Below are 15,532 nucleotides of genomic sequence, written 5' to 3'. Positions count from 1 at the left end.
CTTCCCAATCCTCTAGTTTCCCACTAACCTTAGCCACCTTATACGCATTGGTCTTTGATTTGATACTTTCCTTTATTTCCTTGGTTATCCACGGCTGGTTATCTCTTCTCTTGCCGTCCTTCTTTTTCATTGGAATATATTTTTGTTGCGCATTATGAAAGAGCTCCTTAAAAGTCCTCCACTGTTCCTCAATTGTGCCACCGTTTAGTCCTTGTTTCCAGTCTACTTTAGCCAACTCTGCCCTCATCCCACTGTAGTCCCCTTTGTTTAAGCATAGTACGCTCGTTTCTGACACAACTTCCTCATCCTCAATCTGTATTACAAATTCAACCATATTGTGATCACTCATTCCGAGAGGATCTTTTACGAGGAGATCGTTTATTTTTCCTGTTTCGTTACACAGGACCAGATCCAAAATGGCTTGCTCCCTTGTATGCTCTGTTACATACTGTTCTAAGAAACAATCCCGTATGCATTCTATGAATTCCTCCTCCAGGCTACAACCTGCGGTTTGATTTGACCAATCGATATGTAGGATAAAATCCCCCATAACTACTGCCGTTCCTTTTTCACATACCTCCATTATTCCCTTGATTATTGTCCACCCCACCATGAAGTTATTATTTGGGGGCCTATAAACTATGCCGACCAGTGACTTTTTCCCCTTACTATCTCTAATCTCCACCCACAATGATTCAACATTTTGTTCATTGGAGCCAATATCATCCCTCACAACTGCCCTGATATCATCCCTTATTAACAGAGCTACCCCACCTCCTTTCCCTTCCTGCCTATCTTTCCGAATCGTCAGATACCCCTGTACGTTTAAGGTGAGGTAGTAAGGCAGATGCACAAAAAAAGCCTGCTGGCATCATTCAGGAATAACTGGTGGTGCCTGCTGTTGCTGCAGAGGATCTCTCTGGATGGACGAGCTGGGTTGGACTGAAATGGGGAATCACACCTCTCTCTCGCTCTCCCTCCCTAATCCAACAGCCAAGCTTCAACAATGGCGCACTGGCAGGCACCAGGCACCAACCGCCCCAGCTCGCGCACAACCCGCGCTTAACGGTTTCTGCAGCGCGCGGGGCCGCGGGGAGACAGCGGATTGGTGGGAATTGGGGGTGGGGGGCGTGGTCAGCGTGATGTCACGCGCGCGCGTGGGCAGGGTCTGTGCGCGGTGCGCGTGCCCGCTTGCAACGTCTCCTCCTCCCGTTCGAGCTCCCGGCTGCGCGCGCGCCCACCCGCGTGAGTGGAGTGAATGAGTGTACGCTGCGAGCTGGCGGAGTGCTTGCCGAATGTGAGGGACAAGACTGAGAGAGGGAGAGAAAGAAAGAGAGAAGGAGAACACCGAGGAGGAACTATGGAAAGGATTGTTGACCGGCAGCGGCGTCGGCGGCACTTCTCTCCCCTGCTCTCGGGGCACCGACCCTCGGTAAGGTGCAGGCTCCTCCGGAGCTACAGTTCCTTGCTCGCGGCTTCGCTGCTCTTGTGGCTTCAGGCTTCTTCTGGCAGCACATCTGGTAAGTAGCGGTCCTGCTCTGTTGTTCGCTTAAAATGCAAAGCCAGTCCTTGCAATGCTCGTCTTTGCATTTTTTTGTTGTTGTTGCATTGATGCAGTTTTTTAATGCATTTATTCTGTTCTTTATTTGCTTTGAGATCTCGCCCCTACCTTTTGTTTGTTTGTGTGTGTGTGTGTGTGCCATAAACGGTATTGTTTAAAATGCTGTTGAATTTCTTGTCCAGTACAGCGGTGATGTGGCTTGCTTAAAATCTCCAAATTATGATTTTTGTTGCTGATGCGGTTACATTTTGTGCCCAGAGGCTTTATGATGTGGTAGTGGGCAAGGTTATTTATGCTTGTGTGAAGTTTATAGGGAGGTTCGGTTTGAAACGGAGTGTTCTAGGTACCATTTCTATTGTGATCAAATACCAACTCACTACAAGCGGTGTGCTTATTTTGTGGGTAAGATTGTAGCTGTGCCCCCCGGTTACCTTAGATTAAAAATAAAATCATGCTAGTGATTGGGTGAATAAATCCACAGGGTGATGGTGCACTGAACCGTACAGATGAGTGTGTCCCAGGGCTGGTTGTCAATCTTGCCTGATCTCAGCCCAGTTGGGGCAGTACACTTGGTCTTGGAGGAGGGAAGGAAAGAGATCAGCCAAAGTACCAGCTTCTAAATGATGCCCATTAACACATTGTGGGCAATGAGGGCAGGATCGTGCTTGGCTGTGGTGCCCTCCACAGCGTCGATACTCGCTGTCGAGGCTCGCGCCTGAAGAATGTCACTTGGGCGAGGTACTGGAGGGCAACTGACGAGTGGAATTGTACCTCCGCATGGTCACCGTCCTCGGGAGAGTAGGGTGACTATTTGAAATAAAAATGAACCTGAACCTAAGTGTACAGTTCATTTCTATGCAATGAATGTAAATTTGACAAGCTTGAAAGCTTACTTTAAAATATCTGTTGATAGTTGGTTTGTTGTGCTAGTAGGTGGTTTTGTGCTAGTTGAAGGAGGGTAGGTGGGGTCAGAAATTGAAGGTTCTTGCAACCCTTTCTATTTTTCAGGTCCAGGAGTGTCCCTATGTTTGATCTATACTGTTACTTGACTGCAAAGGTACGCTGAGTGACCAGTTTTTCCTCAGAAAAGAGATTGAATTGTGATATAATAAAACTCCCCCCATCCTAACCACCCCCAGTAGTGTTTTTCCTACATTTGATGTCTTAGGCTCTGCCCTACAGTTCTAAGCTTTTGTCGTCATCATTATCATAGGCAGTCCCTCGGAATCGACTTGCTTCCACTCTAAAAATGAGTCCTTAGGTGGCTGAACAGTCCAATACGAGAATCACAGTCCCTGTCACAGGTGGGACAGATAGTCGTTGAGGGAAAGGGTGGGTGAGACTGGTTTACCGCACGCTCTTTCCGCTGCCAGCGCTTGATTTCTGCATCCTCTCGGCGATGAGACGCGAGGTGCTCAGCGCCCTCCCGGATGCACTTCATCCACTTGGGGCGGTCTTTGGCCAGGGACTCCCAGGTGTCAGTGGGGATGTTGCACTTTATCGGGTGGTCTGAGGGTGGTCTTGTAACATTTCCTCTGCCCACCTTTGGCTCGTTTGCCGTGAAGGAGTTCCGAGTAGAGTGCTTGCATTTGGAGCCTCGTGTCTGGCAGGCGAACAATGTGGCCTGCCCAGCGGAGCTGATCCCGTGTGAAACATAGAAACATAGAGAATAGGTGCAGGAGTAGGCCATTCGGCCCTTCTAGCCTGCACCGCCATTCAATGAGTTCATGGCTGAACATTCAACTTCAGTACCCCATTCCTGCTTTCTCGCCATACCCCTTGATCCCCCTAGCAGTAAGGACCTCATCTAACTCCTTTTTGAATATATTTAGTGAATTGGCCTCAACAACTTTCTGTGGTAGAGAATTCCACAGGTTCACCACTCTCTGGGTGAAGAAGTTCCTCCGCATCTCGGTCCTAAATGGCTTACCCCTTATCCTTAGACTGTGACCTCTGGTTCTGGACTTCCCCAACATTGGGAACATTCTTCCTGCATCTAACCTGTCTAACCCCGTCAGAATTTTAAAGGTCCCCTCTCATTCTTCTGAACTCCAGTGAATACAAGCCCAGTTGATCCAGTCTTTCTTGATAGGTCAGTCCCGCCATCCCGGGAATCAGTCTGGTGAACCTTCGCTGCACTCCCTCAATAGCAAGAATGTCCTTCCTCAGGTTAGGAGACCAAAACTGTACACAATACTCCAGGTGTGGCCTCACCAATGCCCTGTACAACTGTAGCAACACCTCCCTGCCCCTGTACTCAAATCCCCTTGCTATGAAGGCCAACATGCCATTTGCTTTCTTAACCGCCTGCTGCACCTGCATGCCAACCTTCAATGACTGATGTACCATGACACCCAGGTCTCTTTGCACCTCCCCTTTTCCTAATCTGTCACCATTCAGATAATAGTCTGTCTCTCTGTTTTTACCACCAAAGTGGATAACCTCACATTTATCCACATTATACTTCATCTGCCATGCATTTGCCCACTCACCTAACCTATCCAAGTCGCTCTGCAGCCTCACAGCATCCTCCTCGCAGCTCACACTGCCACCCAACTTAGTGTCATCCGCAAATTTGGAGATACTACATTTAATCCCCTCATCTAAATCATTAATGTACAGTGTAAACAGCTGGGGCCCCAGCACAGAACCTTGCGGTACCCCACTAGTCACTGCCTGCCATTCTGAAAAGTACCCATTTACTCCTACTCTTTGCTTCCTGTCTGACAACCAGTTCTCAATCCATGTCAGTACACTACCCCCAATCCCATGTGCTCTAACTTTGCACATCAATCTCTTGTGTGGGACCTTGTCGAACGCCTTCTGAAAGTCCAAATATACCACATCAACTGGTTCTCCCTTATCCACTCTACTGGAAACATCCTCAAAAAATTCCAGAAGATTTGTCAAGCATGATTTCCCTTTCACAAATCCATGCTGACTTGGACCTATCATGTCACCTCTTTCCAAATGCACTGCTATGACATCCTTAATAATTGATTCCATCATTTTACCCACTACCGATGTCAGGCTGACCGGTCTATAATTCCCTGTTTTCTCTCTCCCTCCTTTTTTAAAAAGTGGGGTTACATTGGCTACCCTCCACTCCATAGGAACTGATCCAGAGTCAATGGAATGTTGGAAAATGACTGTCAACGCATCCACTATTTCCAAGGCCACCTCCTTAAGTACTCTGGGATGCAGTCCATCAGGCCCTGGGGATTTATCGGCCTTCAATCCCATCAATTTTCCCAACACAATTTCCCGGCTAATAAGGATTTCCCTCAGTTCCTCCTCCTTACTAGACCCCCCGACCCCTTTTATAACCGGAAGGTTGTTCGTGTCCTCCTTCGTGAATACCGAACCAAAGTACTTGTTCAATTGGTCCGCCATTTCTTTGTTCCCCGTTATGACTTCCCCTGATTCTGACTGCAGGGGACCTACATTTGTCTTTACTAACCTTTTTCTCTTTACATATCTATAGAAACTTTTGCAATCCGTCTTAATGTTCCCTGCAAGCTTCTTCTCATACTCCATTTTCCCTGCCCTAATCAAACCCTTTGTCCTCCTCTGCTGAGTTCTAAATTTCTCCCAGTCCCCAGGTTCGCTGCTATTTCTGGCCAATTTGTATGCCACTTCCTTGGCTTTAATACTATCCCTGATTTCCCTTGATAGCCACGGTTGAGCCACCTTCCCTTTTTTATTTCTATGCCAGACAGGAATGTACAATTGTTGTAGTTCATCCATGCGGTCTCTAAATGTCTGCCATTGCCCATCCACAGTCAACCCCTTAAGTATCATTCGCCAATCCATCTCAGCCAAATCACGCCTCATACCTTCAAAGTTAGCCTTCTTTAAGTTCACCCAGTTTAGTGTCATCCGCAAACTTGGAGATATTACACTCTATTCCTTCACCCAAATCGTTAATGTATATTGTAAAGAGCAGGGGTACCAGCACTGAGCCCTGCGGCACCCCACCCTAGTAACTGCCTGCCATTCTGAAAAGGACCCGTTTATCCCGACTCTCTGCATCCTGTCTGCCAACCAGTTCTCTATCCACATCAGTACATTACCCCCAATACCATGTGCTTTGACTCTTTTCCTCAGGCAGCCACTAGAGGCGGTGTTGAATCTCGTTGTCAATGTCTGCTCTTGTTGATAAGAAGCTCCCGAGGTATGGGAAATGGTCCACGTTGTTCAGGGCCGTGGATCTTGATGACTGGGGGGGCAGTGCTGTGTGTGGCGGGGACAGGTTGGTGGAGGACCTTTTGTCTTCTGGATGTTTAGTGTAAGGTCCATGCTTTTGTCCTCTGCTGATGTTTGCGGAAATATTGCAGATTATCACAATTGAGTGAAAATAGCAGCTGGGTCTTGGTCACTCAGCACAGGTATGCAGTTGTGAAACCAGTAGAAAACATTAACGTGTAGATCCAGGTGAGTCTGTGCAGAAGATTGAAATCTAATTGGATGGGAATAATGGGCTCAAGTGGCATAAACTTTGGTTTCAGCATCATGACAACAATGGAAACATTTTATTCACAACTTTGGTGAAGTGTTGTAACAGTGTGATTGTATCAAAACTCATGGGTCTTGGACCAATGTTATCTGTTTTTCTTCATTGTCCTGTCTGGCTAATGTATTGGGCATGTATCAATGCTTTAGTTCATTAAAGTTGATGATGAGATCTTCAGTCTCTAATGAAACAATGGAATAGCAAGACTGAATACATGTAGAATAATGAATGCAAGGGATTGGGTTGCAAAGTTATTATCTAATTGAAGGCTTCAGATATCGTTGCTCTTGTGTGATTTATAAATATCATGTTCAGCTTCAAGGTTGGGTTACAGTTATGAATCTCTACTTAGTATCTTGTTTTCAGCAGTGTTAAATGCTGTATTCTTGTTTAACTTTGAAGAAAAGGTAAATTGAAGTCTTATTGATGAATAACTTCCACTGTTTGAATCAAATAATGTGGAATACAGAACTATTAAAACCCAAATTGTAGCATTACTGCATTTCCTCAACCCTAAGATAGCCATCTGTACGGCTGCTCCTGCTGCTACTTTCCCCTCCCCTTCTCTCCACTCCAGACTGCCTCATAATGCCTTATTGGTCCTGACCACCCCCAGCCCTCCACTCACCCGATTGGCTGTCCATAGTTTCTCGCTCATTTCGTCCTGTTCTCTCATTAAGACTATTTCTTCCATGGGACCCACCTGCTCCCTCAAACCCCTGTCCACTCTGCTGACTACTCAATGTCCTTTCCTGGTCTCCACACTTGTCAAGGTTATTAATGCACCCATTGATCATGCAGTGTCCCTCTCCCTTTCGAAACAGCTGTCGTCATCAATCCCTCTTCAGAAAGCCCACCCTTGATCCGCCCCTCCTTTCAATCTAACATCCATCTCTCGTCATATTTTCCCTTTAAGGTCCTGTATTGCACCTCTTTCCCATCCCTCCCCAAATTGCCTGTTGGAGTCCACATTTTCTTGTCGTTTGCCCATTTGCTGAAGACAATTGACGCATTTGAGGAGATGACGTGCCACACGCAATGAACTCCTCACAGTAAACCAGCACAGAACCGCCCTGCGCTGGGTGGTGCAGTGTGTTAGACACTGGCCTTTAACTTCTGGATTCAAACCCAACTCAGACTAATGGGATGAATGTACTTAATTTGCACTTTTGGACACCGAGGTTGTGAAAGACACTATATAAATGCAAGTTTTTCTTTCTTTTAGAGGCTGATGCGTCAGCCAGTGGCTCAGTTGGTAGCACCCTTGCCTGAGTCAGAAGGTTGTGGGTTCAAGTCCAACTCCAGAGGCTTGAGCACAAAAATCGAGACTGACACTCCAGTGCAGTGTTGAGGGAGCGCTGCACTGTTGGAGGTGCCGTCTTTCAGATCAAACGTTAAACCGAGGCCTCGTCTGCCCTCTCAGGTGGACATAAAAGATCCCATGGCACTATTTCAAAGAGCAGGGGAGTTATCCCCGGTGTCCTGGTCATATTTATCCCTCAATCAACATTAAAAAAACAGATTATCTGGTCATTATCACATTGCTGTTTGTGGGAGCTGGATGGGTGCAAATTGGCTGCCGTGTTTCCCACATTACAACAGTGACTACACTTGGCTGTAAAGTGCTTTGGGACATCCGATGGTTGTGCAAGCCTTTCTTTTTTTTCTGATATGCGAAATGGAATAGAAAGAAGTACTGTTCTAAGGTTGGAGCTGGGGGAAGAGTTGAAGGAACTTGATTTTCTTTCTCCATTATTATTACTTGGTGAACATGTGTTTTCTGATTTTTGTTTTAATAAAAGCTTCAAAATTACATCTTACAAGACTGTCTGGTATCAATTAGCCATTGCTGGATAATGTGCTATTCTTATCAAGCTGCTGGCCATGAAAACTTCATCATTGTTACTTAATAAAGCTATCAAAGGATATGGAACACAGGCGAGTAAATGGAGTTGAAGTACAGATCAGCCATGTTCTAATTTAATGGCGGATCAGGCTTGAGGGACTTAATGGCCTATTCCTGTTCCTCTGAACCGATTTTCTAAACCTGGAATCTTTCTGATTTGGTAGCTGTGGTAGACGCTTGGGGATTGGCACAGGTTGTTTGACAGTAGGAGCTAGGAGAAGCAAATGACATTTTGGTCAAAAAGATGGGGCTTCAATTGAGACTTTTGAAGATAGAGGTAGAAGAGAGGCAGGGGGGGTTTAGGGAGAATGTGCCAGAGAGGAGCTAAGGTCACTGGAGGGGGAATGCACAGAAGGCCACAGTGCAGGGAACAGGATGCAAGGCTACAATGGAAAATTGCAATGGTAGGGTGAGGCAAGTCCATTATGAACTTGAAGATGAGGACAAGGATTTTAAATTTGGCATATTGGCAAGTAGCCTGTGTAGATCAGTGAGGACAGTGGCAGTGGGTCAACAGGAATTGGTGGTGGGTTGATGTAGGCAGTTGAGTTTTCAATAAGTTTATGGAGGGATAAGAATGGGAGGCTGGCACTTAAGATGATAGAACAATCAAGAAGCAGTAAGGGTTTCGGCAGCAGTAAGAGCGATGCAGAAGCGAGCAATGTTGCAGCTGGAATTAAGGTTGTAGGATTTTACGCAGCATGATGCAAACTGTGCCAGTGGCTGGGCTGGTTCTGAAATTAATGATATCAATGTTGAGAGCAAAGTTGTAGATGTGGGTTGCATACAATGACTTCAGTCTTCCCAATGTTAAGTTGAAGACAGTTTCACTCATCCACAACTTCATGTCAATCTGACAACAGAGAAGTGACCAGGGGGTTCAGAGAAGTGGTGGAGAGGTAGAGTTTGGTGCCATCAGCGTACTTGCGAAAGCTGATCCCTTGCCAGTGAATGACATCACCATGGAATGTAGATAATGAAGAGCAGGCCAAGGATGGATCCATGGAGAACTCAAGATATAACCACGTGGGGGCAGGAAGATAAGCAAGTGAACAGCAGTGCTGGCTACATTGGGAGAGGCAAGAGTAGAACTAAATGAGCAGTTGTATAGAATCGCACAACAGAGGATTGGTTATGCAGGGAAATGACATGGTCAACCATGTTGAGCGGCAGATGAAGGAGAGAACAAGGAGCAAGGCAGACTGAAAGAGTTGGCATAACTGATTATTTGGAGAATGACTAGCTGTAAAACAGTCTCTCGTTTTACTTGATGTGGACTAATAAGCAAATCTCCAGACTGTTCTGTCAGCAGCATGACTCGTTGAAGCCCAGTATTTATATGCACCTCCGAAGTCGAGTATAAATATAAACACAATGGTGACGCACTGGAAAAGTTGGGTCTCTGTCGTGGCCTTCCAGCCTTAAGAGAGTGGGATTAAAATCTTCAGAGTTTTAAGGATTTCACATCCACCATTCGCATTCTTCTCCTTGGGTTCTATAGTGCAGATTTTTTGTGTCCTCTGCTGTTCCCCTCCTTCCTGCTTGTTGTCACTAGGCTTACTTGGTGCATTACAAAACATGTCGCGTATTAAACACTTTTTATTGAGCCAGTATTCTTGTGTGACTCTCTTAATTTGTCACCTCAACCAGCTGTCATCACCTCCCCACTACCTCAACTAATGCAGACTTGTTCCCACCAAGTAAGGAAAGAACATACGTGCATTTATATATCAACTTTTATGACCTTGGGACGTGGATGACTTTTTAAGTGTAGTCAGTATTGTAATGCAGGGAAAAATGGTAAGTCAATTTGCGCACAGCAAGGTCCCGCAAACATAGTGAGATAAATGGCTAGTTCATCTATTGCGGCATTTTAATTGAGGTATAAATATTGGCTGGGAGACCAGGCGGACTCCCCTGCTGCTGTTCGAATAGTGGCATGGGACCTATGCCGTCCGCCTGAGAGGGTAGACGGGGACTCAGTTTAATATCTTGTATGAAAGATGGTACCTCTGACAGTGCAGCACTTCCTGAAGTGTCAGCCTGGATTATGTGCTCAAGTCTCTGCAGTAGGGTTTGAATCCAAGACCTTCTGACTCGGAGGTGAGAATGCTGCTACTGAGCCGCAACTACACCAAGTACTTCACTCGAGTGTTTATACAGCTCAAAACCGTTTCCACCAAGAGCCAAGTTTGGAAGGGCAAAAACTATGCTTGCTATATTACTGGTATTTTTCACTGGTCAAGTGGATATGCTCTGAAAATTTCACACACCCACCACTACTTCAATGAAATCCTAGCAACAACACTTGTCTCTCCTTTCCTCCCAAGGGTATGGAATTATACACCTAGTTTAGGCTCACCCTACAACAGTGGTACAAGTGCCCTGGGGGCACTTGCAGCCCACCCTTCTCTTCTGTGGCCCTCAACAGACCCGCTGCTCCACACACCTCTACATATATCTCCAACTTTATGATGTATTGGGAGCTAGGATCCAGTAGAGAGATGAGTGAAATGGAAAAGTTTGTAAAATAAAAATAGCTGGAGTTGCTGTATGGTATTAGGTCTGTGAAAATCGCCATTGGCCAAGTCACTTCTTGGGCTTGTGGCCCTCAGTGAGAACCATTGGCTCATGCAAAGATTTTAATCCACTCAATCAAAGTAGAAGGAGTTGAAACTTTTTGCCAGAACTGGTGTTCTTTTTTCTGAGTGGTCAGGAAGACGAGATGTGCTAATTTGTGAGTATGGCAAATCAGAAATGAATCCTCTTCTTGGGCAACTTTGAAATGCTGTCTTCTCTCTTCTTAGGTTACTTTGCATGCTTTTTTTAAAACATTCTATTTGAGATTGGTCAAATAAACATGATGTTGTTTAAGGTACTCAGTGACTCAGTGGTTTTTGTGAGGCATTTTATTTTTGGGATGATTCATTCAAAAGTTGCGATATTGAAGGATTAAACTGATCAATATTTATAAACCTCAATGCGAGTGATCCACACACAACTCTAGATACAAACTGGCGAGAGAAAATTAATCACATCTTTTGATAGAACCTGGTGCTGATCTCATCTTTCCTCCCCAATGTTCTTCCCCGTTGTCTCTTCCTCTCCTCAAGGTCCTGACTCTCGCTGGCAAGAATAGTCAGTACCACAGTGGCTTCCCACAAGTGCCCATTCTTGTCCGAGCCTAGACATTGCATGCCAGCCGTGGAGGGAGTCGTAGCCAAGCTAGATCCTGTCCTTTCCCGATTTTTACACATGCGTACTTTCCAATAGGGGACACTGGGTAATAATCAGGAGCAAGGAATCTGGCAGGGTTATTCCCCCAACCCCCAGTGGTGCTGAGGTCACTAGTAGAGTTTCAGTTGCTTCACCTGCTGACTACAGTGAAATCACCAAGACCAAGGAACTTCTAATCAGTATAACATTCGCATACTTGCCTTTACTCACTTGGACATCGGGGAGCCTTTTTTTTTTTACAGAACTCTGTCAGAGGCCAACTCTGGAGACCTCTGCTCAAATTGTTGTCAGTTTGAGAGTAACTGGTTTCAATTACCAAACTATTTGGACTCCTAACATGTATTCAACAATCAAGTGAGTTTAACTCTTATCTCTTTCCTAATTTGACTTGATAAACTTGCAGCATTGCCTCTGTAATTATAAATCAGCGAGAATGTCCTTCTACATTAATCAACCGTTTAGTGCTGAGATTACCAGTATTAAAAAGGACTCAAAATAATATCCACACAAAATACTATTTCAAATTTTAATCCCAACTGTTTTAACTGTCGGTGCAAGCTTTGCACGCTGGCTACTTCATGTCATCAATGTTTTTTCCTTTTTCTTTCCAACTTACTGTGCTCTTGAAAACATTAACTCCTTCCTCGGGTACAGTTGTACTGGCCCCCCTGGGACCTTGCCTGATTGAGTATTCTTCATGTGTGAATCTGGGCAGCAATAGTCAGCTGGACAGTTTGACTTTGGAGGGCATCATAGCCAAGGCCAGCCCTGTTTTTGTTCAATGTCCATACACATGCACTTCCAGTCGCGGTCACTACATAGCGATCAGAAATGGGAATCCTTAATGCCCTTCCCTTTCCTGACCCAGGCTAAGGGCAATTATGGTAGCCCTTTCTGAATTTCTATAGGAGAGGGGCAGCTTATATAGAGCGAGGAATACATTACAATACATAACACAGACGCAAGACCACTGACCTAGTTGAGATCCGTTAGTTTTAAAATGTTGCACGTTAGATGAAAAATAAATTACTCAGGATCTGTAGCATGTTCTGATGAGGTTGGGTTCCTCTAGACCATGGTAACCACCCTTTCCTGTCTCTTCCCACTTAAAAAAAAATTCAAAGTGTAGATACTAAATCTGGTTGGGGAGGGATCCTTTAATGTAAAAAGACTATACTTGCCATCAATGTATTTGAAAGCTTTAAGTCTGCTGACATGGTTTAATCTCATCACCCAAGATGCAGAGATGTGGTTTCCCAATGCAAGTTTTATTTATTTCTCCCCAATTTGCGCGCTCTTCACGCTCTCACTTTGGGGGTATGCTTTCATACAGAATCTTCTGGCAAAACTCTTTGTTTCAAGTGCACAGCACGATACTGGTAAGGGTAAGAAAGTGCTAAATTTATATCGCGCATGTCTCAAATGTTTCACTTTACGCACCAATTAATTTGAGCTCCTGTGTTATGTAGCCAAGCTAAGTCAAAATGCATAATCGCATAACTTACCTGACATAAGTGTGACAGAGATGATAAAACAATTCCCCAGTGACAGTTTGCCAAATGCTTCTTCTCTAAGTCAGTGCCCTTTTAAAAGGTTCCCTGACTGGGAGGGAGCATTGATGCATGAATATGGCATCCAATTCTAGTTGACAAGTAGCAAGAGAGACATTCCAAGCGCTGGAGGCATTTCAGAGATGAGCCTCGAGGCTGATCGCTGGTGTCTGGACTGGGTTATGAGGAAAGGATGGAGAGACTTGGGGCTAGATTTTCCTATGAGCCCCTCAACGCCTGATTGCCCGCTGAGAAAAACTGCTAACGTTTGGTGAGTAACGCTGGCGAGAATTTCCATTTTTATGTTTAAGGTAATTAAAACTAATCGCCCAACGAGAAAATGGGCATTGCACACTCATTGACGGCGGTTTTCTCAGCGGTTAAGTGGAAACTTAGTAACATGGGTGGTCGTTACTGGAATGGACGGTAAGTATTTAAAATTTAGTCCGAGGCTGCGTTTGGGCCCAAGGGAGGGGGGGAAAACTTGAAAAAAAAAATTTTTTTCAATAAAATAAAAAATAAAAAACTTAAAAAGCCTAATCGCCATTTTAAAATTTAAAAAATAAATAAAGAACCTTTAACTTACCTTTCTTTGCAGAGTACTCACCTACCGCCCTGTTTAAGCAGCTTTTACAGAGCAGTTCTCTCGGTGATCTGGATGCCGGCGGTTGAGGCCAAACTTACGCCCTCGCGATTTTTCTCGGTTTTGCACGTGGGCGGTTTGGTCCCAACGGGCATCTTCAGATGTGGGCGATACCATCAAAAAACTTGAGGGGAAACTTTTGCCGGGCAGAAAAACAGCTGTACCGCCGAGAAATGATAGGAAAATCTAACCTCTGGACTTTTCAGCCTAGAAAGGAGGCATCCGCGTAATGACCTTGGAGAGCTATATAAGATTGTCAAGGGTATAGAATAAGTTAACCTGGAATATTGCTTTAAGTTAAACTGCGGGAATAGAACATAACACCCAGTGGAATAAGTACATACCGGCATATGAAAAAGGCCTGTCCTATCCTGGCATGCTGTAACTTCTGCACACATCAACCCAATCTCTGTCCACCCCACCAGTCAGAGGGAAGAGGGAGAGGCAAAGAAAATTGAAGGCCAATTTAGGAAATTCCCCTCTGACCCTGAAAATGATGAAGCAAACTCGAGGAGAACACAGTGACTGGATGACCCCCCCCAGCCCTCTCCCAAATGGCTCACCTACTTCTATGTGTTGCTATATTGGCCATTCTCAGGACCTGTCCAGCTCTCTGTTGGATGCTTACAGCATTTCCACACTCACTGTTGTTCCAAACTCTGAGAGAAGTACCTCTGAACATCTAACCTAGCTCTTTGCTTTTGTTACTTATACTTGTTTCACCTGGTCCTCCCTAACTGATCCAGATTCAATTGCCTAACCTTTCATTTTTGTTCCCTTTCCATTCTCCTCGCTCCCTTCCCAAGCCAATCTCTAATCCACCTACAGCGGCAGTCTTCAGCTCTCTTGGCTCCATATCTTGAAATGCACCTCTGCCTAGCTATATCTCTTCCCACTTTCAAAAGCCCGCTTAAAACCTATTTTCCTAAAGGGTTTCCAATGACCTGGTTATTTGAAATGTAAACAGCTCTTAAAATGCATGGTTTAAATTAATAGCAGCTTCCGCCAGACAAATTGTGGGGACTGGTGCGCCGGGATATGTGTGCGCATTAGGTCCGTGCAGCAGAGCTGGTCTCCAGTTGTCTTGGTTAATCCTTGCCACTGGACCAAGACCTAACTCTGTTAAGCCCGTGTGGTGGCTGGTGTGCAACGGCCACCACACGTTAAAAACAATCCATGCACAGGCATCTTCCACCCTTCAACATGTAGTTCAGGACCTGGAATATTAGGTCCTTCATTGAACTCATCCCTTTTTGACGTGGAAGCAAGTCATCCTCGATACGAGGGACTGCCTATGATGATGATGTGGGGAATCCTTTCCTTTGTTAAGTATGGTGAGGGAGAGTAATTGCCGGTTACTAGCTATCATTCTCGTCCACTCTTTTTACCGCTGCCCTGGCTACCTTTCAACCCCCTTTCCCCTCCCCCCGCTGCCACCAGATGGCTCACTGCTTCTGTCTGAGTGCTCGACACATTTCCTACTTTTTCCTTCTCCTGCCTGTAATTTTATATATTACATAGCATAAAACAGCGTGTCCTTTGATTTATGGTGAGCAGCACCATAGGAGATCTGTGAGTAGGTAGTAAAAAGTACAGTCACAATGTTGACGACCGTGGTAAATCGTGTAATTTATTGAAACAAAACAGTCTTGTTTAAGTGAAAAGTTTGTTGCCTATCAAGAGGACGGTTCACTTGAAAAATAAATACTGTTTTCTTGTCTGTGTGAAGGCCCTTTTGGTAATACTACACCTGGGCAAATCCAACTTGCAGCTTTGTGAGGGAATAGTGCAGTCAATACCTGTGGGATTTGGTCTGCTCATTGCATGAATAGCAAATGAAGATACAAGACTTTTCAGGTCATGCGTCAGGCTGACACTGGCAGTATTCAGCTGTGTGCAGCTCATAGTCGCACTGACGATAGATTCTCAACAGTCAGTAGTCTTGTAAAAGTAATTTTAAAAAACTGTCAATGTTGCATTGATGCCAGAGCTCTTTTTGTCTGTGCCCCACATGAAAGACACTAAACACGCCATGATTCGAGTGAGGTAATCACTAAGAGAAGCATATTGCCACTTCTCAAGTCACGGTCCCAAACACTGTTTATAGTGCCCTCCTCAGTGT

General features: G+C 45.1%; 1 protein-coding gene across 3 annotated transcripts in view; it reads left to right on the top strand.

Annotated features, from left to right (window-relative positions):
• Nucleotides 1-1,235: 1,235 nt before the first annotated feature.
• The window catches only part of LOC139280891 (UPF0606 protein KIAA1549), a 376,973-nt gene continuing 362,676 nt past the window's right edge, over nucleotides 1,236-15,532 (top strand). For all 3 annotated transcript variants that reach the window (XR_011596786.1, XM_070900682.1, XM_070900681.1), the window contains exon 1: nucleotides 1,236-1,520. Coding sequence is in view for 2 of the 3 variants with exons in the window: in XM_070900682.1 (XP_070756783.1) it covers nucleotides 1,259-1,520 (262 nt within the window). In the remaining variant the exon portion in view is untranslated. The remainder of the gene's footprint in view (nucleotides 1,521-15,532) is intronic.

The sequence above is a fragment of the Pristiophorus japonicus genome, chromosome 15 (assembly GCF_044704955.1).
Source record: "Pristiophorus japonicus isolate sPriJap1 chromosome 15, sPriJap1.hap1, whole genome shotgun sequence".
NCBI lineage: Eukaryota > Metazoa > Chordata > Chondrichthyes > Pristiophoridae > Pristiophorus > Pristiophorus japonicus.
The sequence above is the reverse complement of the archived record's forward strand: the minus strand, read 5'-3'. Positions and strand labels throughout refer to the sequence as shown.